This window comes from Brachypodium distachyon, chromosome 1 (assembly GCF_000005505.3).
Source record: "Brachypodium distachyon strain Bd21 chromosome 1, Brachypodium_distachyon_v3.0, whole genome shotgun sequence".
NCBI classification, from domain to species: domain Eukaryota; kingdom Viridiplantae; phylum Streptophyta; class Magnoliopsida; order Poales; family Poaceae; genus Brachypodium; species Brachypodium distachyon.
In genome coordinates this window covers 59,272,800-59,295,774 of record NC_016131.3, presented here as the reverse complement: position 1 = coordinate 59,295,774, position 22,975 = coordinate 59,272,800, and the positions used below count along the sequence as shown (strand labels likewise).

The 22,975-nt window shown below is 44.9% G+C and overlaps 2 protein-coding genes across 2 annotated transcripts; one reads left to right on the top strand and one right to left on the bottom strand.

Annotated features, from left to right (window-relative positions):
• Positions 1-10,893: 10,893 nt before the first annotated feature.
• LOC100830859 (ninja-family protein Os03g0419100) lies at positions 10,894-18,645 on the top strand. Its single transcript, XM_024456937.1, has 2 exons — positions 10,894-11,840; positions 17,989-18,645. Exons 1-2 carry the CDS (start codon positions 11,342-11,344, stop codon positions 18,393-18,395), a joined length of 906 nt encoding a protein of 301 aa, XP_024312705.1. The 5' UTR covers positions 10,894-11,341; the 3' UTR covers positions 18,396-18,645.
• A 1,217-nt stretch (positions 18,646-19,862) lies between these two features.
• LOC104581761 lies at positions 19,863-22,108 on the bottom strand. Its single transcript, XM_010230202.3, has 3 exons — positions 21,611-22,108; positions 21,088-21,511; positions 19,863-20,998 (listed from the first exon to the last, which is right to left on the bottom strand). Exons 1-3 carry the CDS (start codon positions 21,730-21,732, stop codon positions 20,846-20,848), a joined length of 699 nt encoding a protein of 232 aa, XP_010228504.1. The 5' UTR covers positions 21,733-22,108; the 3' UTR covers positions 19,863-20,845.
• Between the last annotated feature and the right edge of the window lie 867 nt (positions 22,109-22,975).

Here is a 22,975-nt window from a genome sequence, read left to right as displayed (position 1 = left end):
TAAACAAAATTTTTGGGCACTGGTTTCAAGTAAAAAGGATTTTTTTAAACAAAACATATGAATTAAATGGCATTCAAAGCCTTTCTGTAAATTGGCTCGGTTTATATTAGTCAAATGAAGCGATCCCCCTTCTCCAAGGGTTCGATCTCTGTGCTTACTGTGCTAGTCCCTGGATCGACTCACTAGCACACACAGTTTCATGATGAAGTATACAGAAACAAAGGTCAAAAGTACTTTATTACATCGCATCATCCAGAATTTAAATAGTACTTACAACCTCGCATGACCTCTGGACCAAGCATAATAACGGTACTGTTTCAACATCAAAAAACAATGTTTCAAAATACTGCAGCGGAAAAGGGTAGAACATAAGCGCCACACTACTCCAAGGTGAGAGCATGTTGGAATGTAAGCACATGACCCATGACAAAACGACGAACCTCACTCATCGTCGGATCCACCTGCATTGTTAATTGCAGCCACTACGGGATCAATACATTTGAATGTATTGGCAAGCTCACTAGAGTTATAAAGGACCTACCAAGTACATGCATAGTTTGGCTAAGTGGGGTTTGGCTATTTTGCATAAAAGCATCATTATTCAAATCTTATCATTTTTAGACAAATAGTTCTGAATTCTATTGGACACGGGGTAGAAACACCCATGCTCCTATTAACCTAGGCACATTGAGTAGAACCATCAATGCTCCTACCCAGTTCAAACCATTCATTTTATTAGAAAATTGGAATGAGTGAGACCTTCCTTACAGCTCCAATATCTAGTTGCTCATAATTGTCCGTAATCGGGGACATGGCTAAGTACTTAGTTTGACACTCTCGAGAGGTGGTACACTTTACCCACAAGAATTCGACGTGTTAATCCCTTGCTGTCCTCCGGGTGGAGTAGCAACAGCATCGACTTCAAGAATTTTTAGAACATGTTCACCCAAACCACCTGAGGGACCCGCGCTCCCACCTACACGACTATCTCAGTACAATCCCTCGGATCTGGGTAAACATTTCTTACTCCATCCAGGCAGAGCCCATATTACCATGTGGTTGTACTGGAAGTTACTAAACAGGAAACTAGTCCAGTCTCTGGTTATCCCGTGTGGCATCCCACATTGTGACGAAGGCGCTCTCCGAATCCACGGAAGAGACGTCCATGGACGATCCATTCCTGAATCCATAGGAACTCGACTCAGAGGGACCCATAGAAATGGACCTAACGTCATGACATCCGAAAACTCAAAGCAGTCCACCCAGGACGGTTCATTAGGGTTGTTTTTACCAAGTTTCCAAAATACTCCACAACAGCAATTCTCATTTGATTGAGATTCCCTCCCACATATACTAACATAGCAGGGCTAAGCAATTCTAATCACGATGGCAATTGGTGGAGGATTCATGGCAAAGGTAACCCTATAGCTAGTAGGTCAAGCATAGTTAGCATAAGTACGAGTAATAGTCCTATCAATGCATTTCTACAAACAGCTCTAATGCATAAGTATTTTAAAAACAAACAGTAATAGGATATGATCAAAATGAACTTGCCTTGATAGTAGTTGGAGTTCAAACACTCGTCAGAATCGCAAGGTTCACTCTCCGAGAATGCTATACAATCAACAAACATATACACACACATAAACACACAATACAAACATGACAAAAGAATATGTATGCCATGATGCGATGCAAATCATGTGACATGAGTGGGTTGGTTTTATTTGGGTGATCTATTGATCCAAAGCATTGATAATTAAGCACATGCGATTAGGGTTTTTAAACAAAAGCAAAAGCTAGGGTTTAAATCCTAAAATGAGGTTTTATTTGCATCTGCAAAGTAATTTAATTCAAAATATTTATTTATCTGTCCCATTGGACAGAGGACAATAAAACAAAATTTTGGGAACTGGTTTCATTCAAAAAGGACTTCTAGTTAATTAGTTATGATTTAAATGGTATAAAAACCCTAATCGGTAATTTGAATGTGATTCAAATATTAAAATTTGAAATTGGACAGTGCCAAAAGATTCTACACTTCCTAAGGATTCCAAAAAGGTGTGGATGGCTAAATTTGGCCAAACAGATTTAAAGTTATGATCATTTGAAGTTACAGGAGCCTATCTGCAAAAGTGCCTTTAAATTAACCCGGGGAAATAATTACATTTTTATTTTATAACTCGGGTCCACGTGGCGCATTCCTATTCGTTGGTACCGGTTCGGTTTAAGTGAATAAGGACGATCTAATCTACACCGTTGGAGATGGATGGACGGACGAGATCGATCGGGGGGAAGCTCACCGGCGGGGTTAGGGTTCCGGCGACGGAAACCGGCGGCGGCGCGGCTCAGGCGCGGAGGCGGGCGGCGTTCGGGTGGACCTCAGGCGTCGGGGAGGACACGGGGAGGCGCGGCGCGGCACGGCGGAGACGGGGGCGCGGTCGGCGGCGCTCGGGGACGGCGGGGTCGGCGCCTAGGACGAGATGGGCGGGCAGCGCGGCACGGCGGACGGCGGCGCGGGCACGGGCGGTCGTCGGCGGGGAGCTGCAGCGCACGGGAGTGAAGATGGCGCGCGTCAAACGAAGCGCAAGGGGAAGACACTCCAGAAATTTGTGAGCTCGGGCGGTAATGCTCACCGGCGAGGTCGGGACGGCGCGGTGAACGGCGGCGGCGGCGGAGCTTTTCGGCGAGGAATCGGGGCAGCCTGGCGGCGTGATAGCGAGGGGGAGCAGAGGGAAAAAGAGGAGGGGGCTGCGGTGCTTATAAGGACGTGCTCGGCTTGGTTTGGAAAAGTCTAGAGGGGCGGATCCCGGTGATGGCGCGCGGCGGTCACGCGCGGGGACAGCGGCGCGATTTCGGGCGCTTGCCCGAGGTAGGGGACGACCCCGACAGGTGAGCCCCACCTGTCAGTGGCTCGGGCGCGCGCGCGAGGGAGTTGGGCCGGTTTCGCCCCAATTCGGCGGGGCCGGTCCGTTTACCCTTTTTTTTTTCTTTTAGGCCTTTTCTTTTTCTGTTTTTCTCATTTCTTTGATATCTTTTGAGTTTGAACTCCAAATTGGTCCAAATAAATCCCAGAAAATTTGTAAAATCATGTTATACCATGATACAAATTTTGGAAGTAGTTTCCTCTCAAAATAAAATATATAAAAATACATTTGCCCTATAAATGCCTTTAGGGCTATATATCCATTTAAATAAAATACTTTTTCAACTCCAAATAATTATCCAAAAATTATGGGATAGCTTATATATGAAATAAATCCCTTTTATACTTGAACCTTAATGGTTTGAAGATCCAAAGCTCAAATGGGTGTAAACCCTAGGGTTTAAAATGAAACGAAAATCTTTCCAAAGCCCTTTTGAGATTCAAATTTGAATTCAAATATGCAATTGTGGCATGATGCTTATGAATGCAATGCTCATGTAAAGGTTTGAAATTTTGGGATGTTACAGAAGAGAATGAAGAAGCAAATGTGAGGAGATTGACATGGATGACCCTTGAGTGTCAATTGAGTGCCACATGGGCAGAGTTTGCTACCCTCCTTGGGTATGATGGTGCTGGACATTACACTCCCTCCGGTTTTCGCGTCCATGGTGCCAACAAACCGGCGGACAAGATGGTTTTGAAGCCACTCTACATGGAAGGTAGGGCCGTCCCAGGGTCTACAAAGTATTTGAAGCCCACTTATGACATCTTGCAGCGTATCTATCGTGCGACCATTGCATGCAAGACTGGCAACTCTGATGAGATTCATGGTTATGGGGTGGATCTTATGATTCAATCCCATTTGAGAAAGCATGGTGATGAACAGTTGGATGTGATGGACTATATTTGGAATGAGTTGAACTTTGCGATTGTCTCGAGGAGAGTGCCTCCCTATGCTCCATACTTTATGAAGTTGATCCTTGCTAAATCCCGGGCTATGACTGATTTGGAGTTCAAGCCTCACCGCATCAAGAAATTGAAGAAGAAACATCACCTTGCACCACGGTTCGACAGTACAGTTGACACTGATGATGAGGAGGAGGATGACCCTGCTGATTTCGACTATGCTCCCACCTCTAGTACTTCTCGCCCTCGCAAGAAGGAAGGATGGATGGCCAAGATTCGCAAAATCTTTTGCATGCAGAAGTCAGTTGAGCAGAAGGTGTACAAGAACTACAAGGACAATCGTCGCATCCTTCGCAAGCAAAATGCCATATTGGAGAAACTTGGTGCCGAGGAGGTTTCGTCTGTGTCTGAAGACGAAGATTTTGTGACATGGAGGTCCACCCATGGGGATTGGGATAGAGATGATGGTCACATTCCTTCACCGGTTGAAGATGAGTTACCGGCTGCTAGTGAAGAAGAAGAGGATGTCGCTTCCGACGCGGAACAAGAAGAAGAAGAAGAAGAAGAAGACAACTCCGAGTGATTATGTTTGCTTCTCTCTCTTGGGACGTTCCTCCCTTTTTGGTGTCTTGATGCCGAAGGGGGAGAGTGTAGTTAAGGGAGAATATGAGCGTTGGATTTGGATTTGCATGGGTTTGGTAGTCACAAGCTTGCTATTTTGTTGCTTTTGGCTTTATGCTTGTGAACTCTTTTAGTTTTATGTGTGTGGAACATATTTGGTTTGTGTAAGACTTGATAACTTTTTTTGAGTGATGGGTTGTAATAGCTAGTCGTATCGAAGTCGTATGGAATTATGACTAATGCCTATTTGCTATGGTTGATGATTTATTTGATATACATCTTGTCTTACTAATCATGTGTGGAGAAGTTTTTGTTTGTGCCCTTGTAGCATATGCTCCTTCATGTGAACTCATTGCAAAAGGTAAAATCAATTGTTGGGATTTATCTAATCTTATATGCTTCTTGGAAGCATTGCTTTGTGTTATGGATAAATCCTTGTAGGTTCATTCACATGTGTTATGCCTCTATGAGGTATTGCTCTAAATCTAGAGGTATTGCTCTAAATCTTTGAATGAATGAAGCTATATACTCATTGGAAAGCTTATTGCTATATCTCTAATCCTTTGCAATTGAGTTGTTGGTTATAAAATCTAGGGGGAGTGTTGATCGTACTGTATGTGCACTTTGCATTTCAACAGCAAATTCACTTGGTGCATACACCTAGGGGAACCCGTCTATATTTTATATCCCTCCGTGCATCTAGTTTATTGCTTATCTTTATGCAAATCTCTGTGTTGTCATCATTCACCAAAAAGGGGGAGATTGAAAGGGCATTTCTCTCGTAGTTATTTTTGGTGGTGATGACAACGTGTGTTGTGGACTAATCGTGCGTTAAGTATTTCAGATTTGATATCAAATGGCGCAAAACGATTCGATGCCCTCAAGTTGGAAAACGAAGAGTAGTGGAGTTTTAGCGGCTTTTTCGGTTATTGATTCATAGGAACTCCGTACTATTAAGAGGGAGTCCACATGGGAAGGTAATGGGTGAATCGCTTTTCACGTACACAAACAAAGATCTTACATCAACATAAAGCCTACCCAAAAAGTGAGAGAGAACCAACTCTAAAGTCTAGCTAGTGTGCATTTGTCTGCCCAGGTCCGGAAGTTCCGGTGGGGTTCCGGAATACCGGAACTTCCGCCCAACCTCCGGACCAGGTCCGCAACGCTACTGGAATTCATTGTGGATTTTCGGAAGTTGAGCCAGAACATGACCGGAACTTCCGGTCATCCGGAACTTCCGGTGACCAGCAGAAGTTCCGCCCTGGAATTCGCAGTGCATAACGGTTAGATTTTGGGGAGTCCAAATATATACCCCTTCGTCCCCAACGGTTTTTCTGCCCGAGCACAAAGCAAAGAACAGCCCCCTCTCTCCCTAGAACTCCCTAAGCTTCATTCTACTAGATCTCCCTCCAAAAAGCTTCCCCCTTATTGATTCTTTGAGGATTGGAGGAGAAGACATAGATCTAGGGTTTCACCAAGTCACAAAGTTGATTCCCCTTGTTTCTCTTGTGGATTTCATTTCTCTTGGGCATTTGGGAGCCCTAGACGGAAGTGGTTGCCTTAAGCTCTTCCCTTGGGGATTGTGGAGCTTGAGGATTGGATTGAGAGCCTCCAATTGAGTTGTGGAGCTAGCCCCGGTCAAGTTTGTAAAGGTTCGGTCTTCGCCTTCAAGGAAGCCATTAGTGGAGCTCACTCACCTTTGTGGTGCCGTGAGAGGAGAATAGAGTGAGCCTTTGTGGCGTCTCTACCTTTGTGGTAGAGCACTCCTCCAAACGGAGACGTACACCTACCCCAATAGGTGGAACTCCGGTGAAATCTTCGTCTCTCGTGTGGTATCCATTCTTACCCTTTACATTCTTGTTATCTAGTTGCTTCGGCTATTGCACTTCATCCTAGGGTTGCATTACCTTTAGAGAATTTAGTAAACCTTAGGTTAAGTGTGTGTATCTTTCTAGAAAAGAAAAAAAGGAAAAAGATTAAAATTTGTTAGTCGCCTATTCACCCCCCCCCCTCTAGCCGACCATACCGATCTTTCAGTATTCCCGTGAAACCCATTTCCACTTAAGTGTACTGAAGGGGTATCTTCTAATCTCGTCCATCCATTCCCCATCCAACGGCCATCCTTCCCCTTCCCTTTTCTTCTCTTTTTCCTTTTTCTTTTTTTTCCTTTTCTCCTTTCTTCCTTCTTCTTCCTCACGTCTGTTCCTGGCTGCAGCCATGGCCAAGCCAAGCCAAGCTCCGGCCGCGCCCAGCTTCTGGCCCCCCTCCCGCCGCCAAGCTCCGCCGCTCGCCCCGCAGCCCCGCCGCCCTCCCGCCTCTGCCTGCGCCGCGCCACAGCCGAGCCGAGGTCGAGCTCGAGTTCAAGTCGGCCATGGCCGCCTCCACCACGAATTCCATATTCTGAACCGTTTTCCTCCGCGTTTTCTGCTCTAATTCGTGACCCACACGGCAAGGAATCCATCCCAACAAGAATCAAACCATCCCGGACTCTATCTCGTCCAAATTTTATGCGAAACTGATCCCGTTCAAATCTCACCTGCCGCCGGCCTTATCCCGAGCGCCCCGCGTCCTATAAATACCTCCCCTCGGACGCCCTCGAGAGCCCCAACCTATCCCTCGAAACCTAACTTGAAGCCGTTGTCAATCCCGCATCCAATTTCGAGTTTTCGTCGCCGTTTCCATGCGAACTCCGCCGAGCAATTCGTACCACCTCTCCGCAAATTAGCCCGAGCCATCACCACCACTAGATCCCTCTCGAACCCTAGAACACCATCCACCACAGCCTCGCCTTCGGAAACCTCTTTTTCGCCGAATCCCATCAACTCCGGCGAACTCCATCTTCTTCGGTGAGCTTCTTGTTCTGTTTTTCGAGCTGCAGTCTGTTTTGATTAGCCTACTTTTGTAGCTTGTAGATTATCAACCGTACATCCTATTTAGCCGATTCCTTCTGCTATGCTTAGATCACGTCGTGGTATACAGATTACATCAGTTTGCATGCCCCGTCTGGATTATCTTCAGTACTTAATCTTTATCTGAAGTTGCTATTCACAGCATGTTGCTTCTGGATTAGCCATCTTTTGGAAATTCTTGTAGACTATTCCATAGATCCATTTGGTCACGAACCTTCTTCACATCATCTACTACATCATGTTCTACACGTCAGTGCACTTCTTGCACAAGTTCTGTATCATCTACACTAGTGCATCCTCAACCAAAGTTGCTATCTGTGTTGAAACATTGATTAGTTGTATTCCGAAGTCCCTATCTTTTGATCCATTGCTCCAAATTAGATGATTCTTTCTGTTTTGACAATAATCCATCCAACTCTACAATATAGAACTTTTCTCACACCTCTTCTTGTTCATCTTCAGTAGCCCGTGATCCATAGAAGTTTGTATCTGTTAACAGACAGAACTTCACCGTTTCAACTCCAATTCAACCCTAACCTTTTCTATTGATTTCTAATCCAAGTTTCCATTGCATCTATCACATGTTATGAGCTGATCAAACATGTCCCATGTCTACAACTCATTTAGATTAGTTTTCTTTCTCTATTTTGGCCCAACAACTTAGAGATTCTTTTCAAATCTTGATATCTTAAACTCTAGGTTCTTTATCTATCTTTTCTAGGTTTGGGCATCACTAAAGTATTTGTATAAATATATTTTGATAACTATAAATTGCATCATGAGGTTTATGTCATAGTTAGCCTTTGCATGTTAATAAGCAACAACTAATAAAATTAACTCTCATATAGCTTAATCAATTTGCATTGATAAATTAAATGTATAGTTGTGTTTGCATTGCATAAATGAATTTGATGCATTGATATTAATTACTTTAACTAAATAACAGCAGCATAGCATGCTAGAACAACAATTAACTTGATGCTTTTTTTATTATCTATCATGTTCACCTAAGATGCATAGTTTGCACGATAGCTTTGTCAAATTGTTGCATATCTTGCCATAATTTAGTTGAATCATGAGATGTGTATTGTTCATGTTTTCATAAATAAAACATGTGGATATTAAGGGCATAGTATAATTCTTTAGTCATAATTCCTATCAAAGTATTCCCATCTTTTCCGGACCCTATCCTGTGCTTTAGCAATAAAGATAATCGTTGATTATCACTTTTGGTTCTTCATTTGGATTTATTTGGAGTTATCGAACAATGTCGTTATTGTTGTTATTTGTTCTTCACGATAGATGATTTGGTGTGCGATTGTACCGAGTGTCGTGAAGAAGAAGTTTGTATCAACACAGGCCAAGGCAAGTGATACCTTTGATCATCTAGAATCCTATATTTTTGCATATGCTAATTTATTCTACAAATTGTAAGAATGCATGTGTAGGACTTATTCTCTATAAAGTATTTTCAAAATGCGTTTGCAATTTATTAGCTATGACCTATGTAGTATGCCTACAGGTTGTTTGTCATGCCACCAATTATCCTAAGTTATACTTGTATGATTTTACAAAGTGCTTACTACATTATTGTATCGGGAGGGACCCAAAACTATTTTTGAAGTATTAAGTGCTCAGTTTGAGCCGGTATATGTTTTGCAAAAATATTTTCGAAATAAAACCCAAAAATGTTTTCCACTAGGCGGAGTGGTATGTCTTAGACCATTTTTGGTTGTCGACAAGGGTAGCATCCAGTTCGGCTCTGCAGATGCTCAGGATTTCGGTGGGGACCGCCGTCCAGTATCAAAAAGTTCAAGTCTTTTCCAATGGAACCCAAAAGCTTACCTGTACAACCACCTGCTATTATGGCTCTGGCTTAGACGAGTAACTAGCGGGAAACCCTTACTTAGGTATCGTCATCCGGAGAGGGGCCAATGTGCTCATATGGGGCGGGCGGTGCCAGGATTAAGTATAGGGGGCTTCTAGTGAAAGACTTCGTCACAATCTTTACCTGTTGTGCACGCTTGTCGTTAGGCAACACTTTGGACTGATTGTGTCTGATGGGTAAAGTGTACAAACCTCTCGAGAGTGTCAATCTAATCGATTAGCCATGGCCTTGGTTACGGGCGAATTGAGCTACTAAGTCTGGTCAAGAGGAGATCTTCTAAGTTTTGTTTTCAAACTCAAAAACTGTTTTGAGTCAATGGTATCCACAGAATGAGTTTCTACTCGATGGAAGTATCCACAGAATGAGTCAGGGTTACTATGTGAGTGTCAGTTTGACCCAGAATGCATAGTAAGGGAAAGCTTTGTGAGTCATCGAAGCACTGATGGCAGATCACAGAGTTAAGTCTTGTGGTGCAGATTCCACTTGACATATTAGTTTTCAAAAACTATTTTCTACAAAATTCTAGAGTTAGAGTTTTCCAAAGAAAAAGTATTATGAGTATTTCAAAATTCAAAACTGGCTTTTTGCAAAAGAAACCGTAGAATCCTATTTAGGACTTATCCTTAAGCATGTACTTGCATTTCTCCTAACCACACAAGTATCTACTTGCAAGTACATTCAATGTACTGACCTGCACCGATCATGGGCAGATGTTGACGTATGAAGAAAGGTTACGCAGGGTCGCGGGTCTATACTCAACAAGCCTGCGGCGTTGATGGACTCATTGGTATTCAATTTGATTTTCCACTGTGTAATAAAATATGTACTCTGGATTATTGTTTATCGTTAATAAAAGACATGTGTTTTTGGCATTTCATCTTGGACTGTGTGTACTATCTATTGATCCAGGGACTAGTACAGAATACACAGAGATTCCAGATCCTTACGGGTCCGGGTCGCCACAAGCTTCCTCGCCCTCACCGAACCAAAAAGGAGGTGCGTGGCATCCCGGTGTCGGAGTTAGGCACTGACATCTTGTCTTGCTAAGTACCTATAATTCACGTGCCAATACTTGAATAAATAGGTTTTGTTAAATATCAAGACGGTTTTTTCGTTGGTCCTCATCTCATCTTTTAGAATTAGAAAGCATGATTTTTGTTATGGAAAGAGAAATAAGAAGAAAAAAACCTCAAAGTTATATCGTTTGTTTTGGTTCGGTTTCATAAACATATTCTGGTTATCATTTAAGGTCTCATTTTGGATTCTGCCAGGGGGACTCAAATTGTCAGGTACAACCCTGTGTCAAATCTTGAAGGAATTCAATGCAACTGAAATTCTAATACTCCCTCTGATCCACGGTATACTGTGTTAAGCTTGATTTATGGGAATTATGGGAATCCTTCGGCACTGCTCCTGTTGACCCCGTTTTCGTGTCATCATTAAAGCCTGAATCTGTGTTAAGCTTGATTCAATTTTGTAAGCCAGCATTGCATTTATTTTTCTCTTTTTACGAAATCCTGTCTTCGGCTTAGCTCCGCTCATGCCTCATGGTGGCCCAGCGCAGCGCGTGTCGGCTTAGTCCGACACGTGGTCACCCTTCACGTCCATCTACGCCCACTTGCTTTAATTAACCTGCTAGTAAGGAAAGGTAGTAGCAATCGCTGATCAACAAGCAAGTGAAAAGGAAATGCGATAGATTAGACGGACACGTCCTTCCTGTTCCTCTCCTCTGCCGCTCCTCCCACCAATCACACAGAGTCACAGAGATCTGTCTGATTGCTCCTGTTCTTTATCTTCTTCTTTCTTCCCATCTAGTACTGTATCTTTCTAGTCCACCGGGCAAAGCGAATCCACTCCTTTTTCTTGTCCATTCTCTTGCTGGCATGAACTATCTTTTGCAACAATTAAGCGACCGCGTTGGGCTGTTTGGCTCGCTTGGAAGCTTGGGTGCGAGTTCTTGGAAGCTCTGACGGTGGTTCTGGTTTTAGGTACCCATTTGTTCAGGAGCTTCTTGCTCGGAACGTGCAAGGGGGTGAGAACCGGTAAGGATTTGTGGAAAGAAGTGGGGTTTTCTTGGTGGCGCTGCGCCCCATGGCGTCGAGGGACTTCTTGCGCGTCTTCGGGGGCGGCGAGAAAGCACAGCCTGAGGGAGTAGGGAGCGCTGCGGAAGGCGAGTCGGACGAGATAGAGCTAGGTTTGGGGCTGTGCCTTGGCAGCCGGTTTGGCACGGATCGCTCCCCGGATGCCAAGCGCCCGCGGCTTTTACGCTCGACGTCCATCGCGTCCACCTGCTCGGTGTCCGCCGGCGACGGCGACGGCGACCCCTCCCCTGCGTCGCCGTTGCAGCTGCTGCGCACGAGCTCGCTGCCCATGGACACCGAGGAGGAGCGGTGGCGCCGGCGGGAGATGCAGAGCCGCCGGCGCCTTGAAGCCCGGCGGAAGATGCTCGGGCGGAGGAGCTCAATGGGCTCGTCGTCGGGGCCGTGCAAGCCCGACAAGGAGGACGGCGACGACGTCGTTAACGGGCTCCAGTTGAAGAGGTCAACCGGATCGCAAGGGAGCAGCAGCTCTGCAAACCCGCAGGAGCAAGGTATAATAGATGAACAGATGGATGCATATGCTTCCCTCTTACTGCTCTTTTGTTATTCAGTTAGTTTCTCTTAATTGCTGTTGATTCATCTTGAAATTCCAACATGGTAAATACTGTTCATCGTAACCAGATTTGGGCATTGCCTCTTGTTTTGGCAACTGAAGCTTGAACATACTAGTAATTTTAGCAAGGAACATGCCCGCATTGCAACAATTCTCCTGGGAACTGAAATTGATTGCTCAACATTTGGGATGCCAAAATAAGACTAGAGAGGTAGGGAAGTATCAAAAGATCATGTCTCGTTACTTGGATGATGTTGCCTCATATCAACTTTAGATGTATTTTATCGGATGATGTATTTTGTCTTGCTAACTCGGCGGTCCTCGATTTTGTCCCCAATGTTCACATAGATGTAGAAGGATAACTGGGCCGTGATTCGCTAGCAGCAAAGATTTGATAAGTGAGATAAATTTAATGCCATGCATGTTTGTTGAGTATGAAATTTAGTGTGTCTTCACTTGTGGTTGGGCGGTTTTCAAACTCTTTTAATAATTTTACATTTGGTCTCATCCCCACCCCCTAAGATCTACCACCCCATGTCCAGTCTAGCTGTCTAGGGAATGTTAGGCTTGGTGCTCACCATTGAAAAAAACCGAACCAGGGTAATCAACTTAGCACTCCAAATAACAGAGATAACCATGTCAATACCAATTTGTATGTCTCCCCGCAAAAAAGTAATACCAATTTGTATGTCACTCATGCGTAAACACTTAAATAGAACCTGGTGCATACCATCATATTTGGATCATATATCCTGTAAGCTACATTTTGCATGTACACATGGAGGAGATACACAAGACAAAAATCTGTTAGTGGTAAGTGATAAGAAGCATGGATAGTGCAACATTTTATGTATGCATTCTGGCTCCTAGGTCATTTACAATATTCTGAATCGGGGATTGTTACTTTTGCAATGCCCATGGGCCCAAAATTTGCGAAGTACTCAGTGTCCTTGCACACACATTCTAGAGACTCACATGCGCTGTGTACTCACTTCACCAAAAAAGGTTAACCCTGAGTTGCTAGGCTTGCTTCCATTAGGTCTGTATGCCATCTACAATTATAGTGTGGGACTTAAGTACTTAACCATTACTGCCGCACATGGGCCATGTGTGCCACCTCCAATTTGAGTTAGGCTGTCACAATGTTTCTGGTAATGGCATGGGTAAGTTTTTGCATTTTGTCCCCAGTGCTCCACTTTATGGAAAAAACGAAGTTCACAGATTTTGGTGGAAGTTACATTATACAGATAATTACTACCAGGTTATACCTGGGTAGGAAAACAAACAGGAAGAAGCTAAATCTGGACTTCTCTAAGATTCTAACCACCCTCGAAACACAACCATCTTCTGGACGCATGGGTAGTAAACCTGCCCTTTTTCGTTCTGCTAATTATCTGGCAGATGGACCCCATCCTTTTTTCATGAAAATGAGGACCCCTCCCTCTCCCTGGTAGACACCAGTTATACCTGTTGGCTGTCACCACCCATTCACCCTCTTCCATGAGCTCTTGTTCAACTCCTCTGTTCATGAATGGGCACATGACCCATCACAAGTTTTTTTCTTCTGAAAATAAAAACAAAACCTCCTGCCCTCTGCATCATCGGATGCACACAACCATATATTGTTAGAAAGATGCCAAGTATCAAGGCTGAACACATCACCTTACAAAAAGAACAAGAAAAAGTTGGAGGCAATCTTCTTTATGGTAGCCTCATGTCAACCATCTTCTCCATCACTTACCAGTACCACAACCAATCGCCAAGGAACAAATCCACCAGCAAAAACATGGGATCAACACAAAGCATGTTACTCCAAGAAAATGCCTTCAAGGACATGACGCACGTACGTTGACACTATCTAATCTAGCGAAAAGGTGAGATCATGGATTTTCACCTGGAGAAATTAAGTGCACTTATTGTCGAATCCGCCATGCCATCATCGACATCTCTACCGGTTGGCGCCTGCACTCATGCTAGCCAGCTCCTGACACAGGGTGGCCTCGGCCTACTCATGATGTGGGAAAACATGATGGAAGGGACTGGCGTTGTGGCGGATAATGTCTTGATCTTAAGCACTCGTCCCTAGATCTATGTGAACATGGACAGCCATCACTGCAGTCCCCGCTCGCCCTGGACCAATCACTATTTGCCACGCCGCCAGAATGTGTCATCGGCCCAACCCTCATCTTCGCCATCTGGTTGGGTCACCACGCCCGAGGAGCGTGCAGCCTAGATCCGGTCAATTGAGCGCATAGGCATGCCTTACCCATAAGCACCATGCCGACAACCGTGTCGTCTCCCCGCAAGGTCATTGACGAATGAGCCAATCTCCACCATGAGAGAACCACCAGATGGAAGAACTTGCCACCACCTTCATCGTTGGCCACGTGGGCTTTGCCCGGTATGCTTCTCAGGCGATGGCAATGAGGAAGGGGATGGAAGGAGCATGGTGGCGGCTAGGGTTTGGCTCTCCCGGTCGCCCCTTGAGACGTCATGGGAGTCATGCATCACAAGTTGGAGGTAGAATGGCCTTACAACTTTTGTTTCATTTACTTCTCCCTCGCTTACCTTAGAAATTTAGCTTACAAACCTCATGAGTTCCAGCTTCCTAGCATAGTGCAAACAAGGCGCACAGGAAATTTTTGGGAATAATCGGACACATGTCACTATATGGATTGAATTTATTGAAATATTTATCTTGTACTCGCTATAGAAGTTTTTTTTATTGCACGAGTAGTTTAATCATCAGTGGAGATCCCTTTCAGTGCTCATGTGCTAGGTGTCTCGGCATCCCAGCCTTACCTCCGTCGATCGGAGCGCTGCAATGAGCTCAGAGCTGTTAGTATGCACACGCCAGCCTTTTCGTATATGGACCCGTACGTCCCCATGTTGGCCCACAAGGGACATGCTATTTATTACCACAGACCTGATATGGCCCATGTCTTTGCCGGACTTTGGTCATGGACCAGCGATACTGACATGGACCAAAACACTGCACATATTAGCGAACACCAAATTCCCTTGTTGGGGATATTTGAATTCTTGCAAATTTCAAAGCATATTCATCAATTCTAATCTGATCAAATTTCCAATCATCACGAATTTTCCAATCGACAACAAGATCTGTACTGACTAGCAACATCTTGACTCATCACAAATTCAGCATTGACAACAAATCAACCAGAAAATGGATATGCCAGAAAATAGATCAGAAAGGAGGTAAACCGGGTAAATGGGTCAAGGACCGGATCAACCTGAAAATTGAGATTACTCATGAGCAGCGTCAGCGGCAACTAAGGGTGATTGCTCATGAGCAGCGAGAGGTGATGGCCGACATCCTGTTCAAGGTCGACGTGCTGGACACGAAGGAGCGGCTTGCTACGTGGAGCGAGGACGACGAGCGTGCGTGCGCATGGGCCTGCGTCACCTGCGACCCACGAACCATCCGTGCTTCCGGGCTCTCCCTCGACAGCTTCGGCTTCTGTGGCAAGATCGGCCATGGGCTTCTCCGCCTCGAGTTGCTACATTCCCTCTCCCTCGCAACAACTTCTCGATGTGCCAGCGTTGTGGGCGCGGCATCCTGGAAGACATGGGTCGCGCGGCTGTCGCTGCGAGAAGGGTAGGGAGAAACTGGAGCTCGACGCAAGGCCCGCTGCTGCCCCGCCTGCCGGATCTGGAGGAGGCAGATGGACCGCTCCACTTCTGCGCCTGCTGTGCAGCCACCTCGCTGTGTCCATCCCGCCGGCCGTTGCCTCCATCCACTGGCGCTTCACGCCCAAGAACAGTTACCCGGCGCCTGCGACGACAACGATGACAATGGCGCACTTCGATGGGCCTGAGGAGCACTTCTAGTCCCTCCCAGCGGTGCTCTACCCGGGGCCCGAGAACAGCAACGGCCACGACGGTGGAGACTGGTGGTGGAGCCGCACGTTGCCACCGCGCTGGTCAACGTTGGATCTGGAGAGGGTTGCCGATGTTAGGAGGCTGCACCGCTGCAACTTGAGACAATGGCGGCTGGAGATAAATTCCATGGCGGCGGTCACGGATCTTCATGGCATGTCGACGGCTCTGGCGTTCGCTGTTGGCGAATAGATTTTCGAGGAGGCGGAGGAGGAGCGGCCATGGTTGTGGTGCGGCGGGAGGGGAAACCAGGGGATATTTAGGGTGAGCGGGGGGACCGTGTACCATCCCAAAAAATTTGAGTTCGTCCAGCAACCGCACGCGAAGTGGCCCAGCATTAGCACTGTTGTATACATGATGTTGGGCCAGAATAGAATCCAGTGGCCCACCACTCCGACCCCAGATGAAGCAAACGAATGTTCCCAGATACCATCTACCTAGATCACGGGACCCAAACGTCCTTGTCTGTCCCTGTGCAAAATAAGGAAATATTGCAAAGTATACATCAATCCAATCAACTCTTAACATGATACGATAGCAATAACATCCTCGCAGTTTAAGAGGTAATCTAGGTAAGGATGTATCGACTGCTGCCTACTCAGATCTTTATAAGAGTAAAGAATTCACCAACTGAGGAACTAAAGAAATCTGGACTGATGAGTTTTGAAGACGTGATAAATTAATTCATTACCATGCATTTTGAGATAAAACACATGGGCAATGTCCATGATGTTGATTCAGATCAGGTTTGTAATAAGATGGACAAAAATGTGACTGAGGCTAAGTTATGTAGTGCAAATGCAACCCAAATGACATCTATGTGAGCTATCCTATTATTCCTTGTTTATACTCCGACAGGTTTAATTCAACAGGTAGTTCTTAACTGTGGCAGGATTTTCCTTTGTCAATAAAATCAGGTGCCATTTCTGATTACCTTGCGATGGGTACCACTGAGTCCTAGGATAGGTATATCTGAGCTAATATTGACAAGGGGTGACAATTTTTAAGTTTATATGGTGCTTTAACTTGATTTAGCAGAGTAAACATATGAGGTGCTTTTATGTTTGGTCCGTGAAGAGTATACTAACATAATAGATTCGTGTGATTGATTAACGAAAAAAAATACTCAAACAAACTTTGCTGCTTAAAACTCATTGAAGGTAATTCACTACATGGTGTGATCTACCTGAGTTTCCAAGTGATGGCTAATGTTTACTATGTTAGACCAGCACTTTTTTCCTGCAGCAAGCTAATGTGTATCCACAGCGATTGATACTTTGCTCCATTCATTTAAATCAGTAAAACCTTAACCTGTATATCGGCATCTATATATTTGAATTGCCAGGACCGCAAAAGTGCAGACCTAGAATTTTTTACACTCATTTCGACTTATGGGTACATATAGTTTTGCGCTAAAGCTGGCCATACCCAAAAATTTGGATGGGCACGAAAAATTTGGCTTGCCCAGCCCAATCCGTGAGTGCCAGTGTTTTTTATGCAAACTCCTGCGTCAAAATTTTGGCTGCCAAATCCCTTCTGCACTTCTCTCCATCTTCTTCTCTTTTGGCACCACTAGATCAAGGAAATCAAGCAAAGAATGCTGCTGCACACGGGTATGGTGCCATCCATTGCCCTATAATCTCTCATCCTTTCAAGCAAATCAAAACACGTAAAAGGTCTTTTAGTTTGCCACAACCCTATCTCAGTCAGTTGTTCAGATCCGTGACTTAACTCCATTTGTTCGACCATTTTGGTGGAGACATAGTTGCTTTAAGTATTTGCCAGATCTTAATTTTAGTTAACTGCACAAGAAACTAGTCTCATACTTCAATCCGTGCTTATTTAGTTCCTGAAATTTACAGGCTCATGTTCTCTTGACGTATGAGCAAGTGCTCTTTTATCTCCTACATATTGTTGTAGTCTGAGTTATTGAAAACTTGGCAGTTGGCGAGCACATTGGCTGCAAACCAGTTGGGGGCCCAACCATTTTGCGAAACAATTGGTAGTTATGTCCTGCGATTCAATTTCCAATCTGTTCTTGGTACTTGCACACAAGAATGTGTTGCAGCCAATGCCAGGATTGTGCATAGAGAAGCAAAAAGAGTATCAATCTAGTGAGGAACAAATTGGTGCTCTAGTTTGTGTTTGCATCAAGGAAACTCAAATATTTCCTCTTGTGTTGTCAGGTGCCCAGTTCACAGACGCTAGGAGTTCAACCTCTGAGTATACCGATCAAAACAATGTACTTCCTCTTTCTGTGACAAGAGCAGCCGAGAGGGCAGGGGCAGAGCAGCAGCCTCCGTTGAGGACGCTTGGGTCCTTGACAATGAGGACGAACAGCAGCAGCGACATGAGGAAGAGCATGATGGAGGACATGCCAATGGTCTCTTCCAAGGTGGAAGGGCCCGACGGGAAGAAGATTGACGGCTTCCTCTACAGGTACAGGAAAGGCGGCGAGGGCGTCAGGATAGTCTGCGTCTGCCATGGTAACTTCCTGACCCCTGCGGAGTTTGTGAAACACGCTGGTGGGGGTGACGTCTCTAATCCGCTTCGGCATATTGTTGTTAACCCCTCGCCGTCGGCATTCATGTAAGCTCCCCAAAACTGTACCTAGAGAAAAAATGTGTTTTTTCTTAATCTTGTTGTAACATTATTATTACAGGTCTTTGTGCTGTAACTTCTTGATATATGACCCTGTTTTGGTGTACGGTATACCCGTGAGTGCGATACGGGTCTGATTTTATTACTGCAGATTTGGAAGAACAGGAACTAAACGACAGTATCAGCTGCGTGTGCTTCACTGTTAGTTTTACCTGAAACGTCCATAGGCAAACTTCAGTTCATTGCATTTTTTTCACTTCTGTTTTCTTTTCCCTTGAAAGAAGCGAAGATCATATGGATTGACGTTACCGGATTTGCTCAATGGCACTCCACTGTTAATTCCATTCTCTTTTTTGAAAGTTAGCAGGAGAGCTGCTAAAATTCCATTAAGAAGAAGGGGCCGAGGCCAGAGTACAAGAGCTAACTATGCTAGCGGTAAAGATTACAGTGCTCCAAAATGGAGAACAAAACAGCTGCCCAAGCCAAAGAACAGTGGGCAAGAAAGAAAGGGAAAGATCAGCCCGGTTCAAAAGGAACGAGGCCACCCGTGAGCTTCTGTGCTCCTTCGTAGCGGATCCGAGGAATTATCCCAGGAAGGGACATCTTTGCCTCAAAGATTCTGCGCTCGCAGTCCATTTCCCCACTTGTCTAGTCTCTTGTGCCCTGTTTCTCAACCTTCGTACACTAGCAAGTGTGCACAAGCAGATCATAAAAATGTGAACATGCCTTTTGAACCTCATTTTTCTTTAAGTGAATTTTATTAGTATTTCCTCACCAAGCTACTTATATAGTTGTCATGATAGCGATGTGAGCACATTATGCTCATTACTCGGATAGTTCGACACAGGTCACGAACGGTACTTGTGCTATATGCAAATTAAGAATTGGAACATGACCTGGTACTCGTTTTTTGTTAATGCAATGTTTCCATACAATTGTGCTATATTGGAACTTGAAAGGAAGTTTAAGTAGAAGCTTATATAAACAACAACATAGATAACAATGGACAACACTGACCACTACATACTATTTCACAAATATATCATGCATGAAAGAAATGTACGGTGTGTTGTAAGGTCGCCATGCATCTCCTATGTCGATGTCTCCAGCTTTCGTCTTCCTGAAAAATGAAATACCAACATACATTTTCTTGATGGATCATGTTTGTTCCCAAACGGATGCACATCTACAAACTTTGTTACAGATCAGTTCTTTTATGTATATCAAGCAACCTTGAAACCTATGATGAGGAACACACGGGACATTAGCTGATCATATAAACATCGGAGAGATATTTCTTAGCTGGTAGAGTGCTACAGAGAACAGCGAGAAAATCACACCTAAGAGCATATCCAACAGATGATGTATATAATAGGACACCACTTTTGCAGTTTTCTGTGTCCTAAAATAGGAAAACCATTTCAGATGATGTAAAATAAGGCACTAGCAAAAATCAAGATGATGTAAAAATCTGGCAACATTTGACATTTTGCAAATTCACATATATGTGATGAACATATGAACCTAGATATTTAACAAATAATCACACAAGCCTATGAATAGCATATAATTCAAGATCATATCTTCATCATCAAGCACATATGAAAGGTCAACTCACAAACATAGTTCACACAAGCACAAACATAGTTCACCTAAACACAAAACATAGTTCAAACATCATTTTGTGTTTCCCCTTCCATGCCATCATCGGCTCCATTGCCTTCATTGCCATCACCCACGGTACCTCCATTGAATCCATTCGTGGAAGTTCGAAATGGAGAGATGGGAGCAACCATGGATGCCATGAATCCACCCATGGGTACCTCCAATGCCACCCATGGTACCTTCAATCCCTCCCATGGATCCAATGCCACCCATGGCACCCATGGTACCTCCAATGGCTCCCATGAAACCCAAGGTACATCCAATGCCACCCATGGTTCCCATGCCATCCACGAATCCATTCATCATGTAGCCTCCGATCATGCGTTTTTGTGATAACACTTGTCCGCGCATCAACTCAACATACTCTTTTTGCTTCTCACTAAGATTGCTTGTGTCCATAAACATGAATACCTTCTCTTTCTCCATGAGCCGCATGGTGTTCTCAAAGCCATCTTCTTCTCCTCCACCAACACCCTCCTCTCTTCGGTTGCCGCGCACCTCACCTTGGCAGCGCTCCTCTCCTCCATTTCCTTGGTCTTCATCAACTTCCTCTCCTCGACATAGTCCTTCCTTGCATTGCAAATGGCATCCAATGACTTCTTTATGTCATCTTCACCGGACTTCTTGCCCTTATCCTTGGCCATCTTCCTCCCTTCAGGCCTTTTTGATGTTTTTGCAACCGAGTTGGTTGTGGGGCTTCTTTTCCCTTCCTCACTTGTACTTCATTATCATCATCATCAACAATGGTTGGATCTCCTACCGAGCTCTTGGTAGCTCTCATTGGCACTTCATACATATCACGATTCCTCCACTTCTCATCGTGCTCAAGCTCTGCCAACAATGAGATAAAGTGAAAGCTTTGCCTTGTATGAGCTTGCCCTTCTTGCTCTTCTTGGGCTTTCCTTTGAATGCCTTGATTGCAATATTGTGCTACGTATATCAAGAGACAAGGAAGTAATTAAGCATATGCAAGTTTAACATGCAAAAGAGAACTTAAGGCAAGGTGGAGAACATATTACCCTATCACAATCATTTGTACCACTTGGGTTCAATTTCTGCACATAAGACAAGCATCCCGACCACTTTTGGCAATTCAAAAATACTGTGGACCAACAGTGCCGAAGAAAAGTCGTCGTCCGCTCATTGCCACTTTGGTTGTGTTCATCGAAGTACCCTTTGATCCTCACCCAATAGAGAGCTTTGGGTTGGTCGGTACCCACGGCTGCATCCATGCCAACCTTCTGCCATGCCTTTACAAGCAACAAGTCTTCGGCGGTGGTGTAGTTGGCCCTTCTCCCCTTCGGCATCTCATCGATGAAACCCTCATCATCTAAGCCACCATCAAGTTGAGTGTCACCCACTTGAGTGTCATAATCTTGTGATTGAGACATATAATCATATGAACCAATGTTCATATTTGCCATGAACTCATCATCGTCCAAGCTACAATATCAAAATGACACTCATCACCGCCCACACTACACAAATCGACACAACATTGAAACCATAAATGGGAAACAACAAACAAAAAAATGTTCTTACCTTCCAGACATTACATCAAACACATTGAATGTGGCCGTCGGCGTCACCGGGGCTCGGGGCAATTCTTCGCTTGCCGGCAGCGCGGGTGGCGGTGGAGCAGTAGGCAGCACGGGTGGTGGCATGAATTGCGGCGATGAGTCGTCGTCGGTCACCGTGAGATGGGTACCGCGACCCACGCCCGCCTTCCTCTTCTTCCCCGGTGGGTCGGCCGCCGGCGTCGCATCCCGTTTGCTCTTGTTGCTGAGCTGCGACCGGGGCTTCGCTGGCGTCGGTGTGGCCGCCGGTAGCTCCACGTGCCATGGCGGCGCCCGCCTTTGCCAGTGCGCGCTCCAGGCTGCGGTGGAGGTCGGGGCTGGGGCGGCGGCGGAGGAGGGGCCGGTCGAGGCAGGCGGTGGCGGGGAAGTCGGGGCGGTGCCATCTAGGGCCGGCGGCGGAAGGAAATGGCGCAAGCGGGAGAGGAGGAAGGAGGATGGCGTGCACGGAAGAGGAGGAAGCACACGGTTTGTTTTTGGGCATGCTTTATCGAGTGCCCCAAATATATATCACTTGGGTTCATTTTTAGGGGCATGTCCTAAAAAATTTTTGGGCACATGCTAGCTATAGATCATCTGTTGGAAAGGTATTTTTTGCTGCCTATGCCCTAAAAACGGTTTTTTAGGCACAAGCGCTATTTTACATCATTTGTTGGAGATGCTCTAACATCATTTATCTGACCAAAGATTAACATAAATTTCAGCACAATATACTCATTTTAGACATGTGCAATATGTGAGAGAAAGTATGAGTTTAAAAAAGGCCAAGTTGCAACTAATTTTAAGAAATATTATATGCCAAGTAAATATTGGTGAAAACACCTCGATGTCTCCTAGAAGGGGGGGGGGTGAATAGTCATTTCAATACTTTTACAGATTTGGCTCTATATATCGTCAATGCGAAATTAAACTAGTCAGATATTTTCAAGCACAAATCCGAAATATGCTAGGTTCAACTATAGTACACCAACAACTTAAGCTATAACAAGATGAGCACTTATATTAAACAAAATAGCACAAGATATATATAAGTGAGATAGCACAAATCCCATATAAGATAATATGGCTTCAAGAACGATGGCTACTACAAATTAAAGCACAAGTGAATGAACTCAGTTTAGGAACACAGGAGGCACGTAGAGAAGATGATTTATCTCGATGTTCACTTTCTAGGAAGCTAATCACCGTTGGAGAGGTGCGGGCAGCACAAGAGGTAACCCAAATAGCGGTGAAAGGGCACGCCAGCACATGACGTGTGGAGTGCAGAGTTGGACGCGCTCCTCTTACTCGCCGCCCAACAACCGCAAGGTGAGGGTGGCCCAGCTGGTTTAGG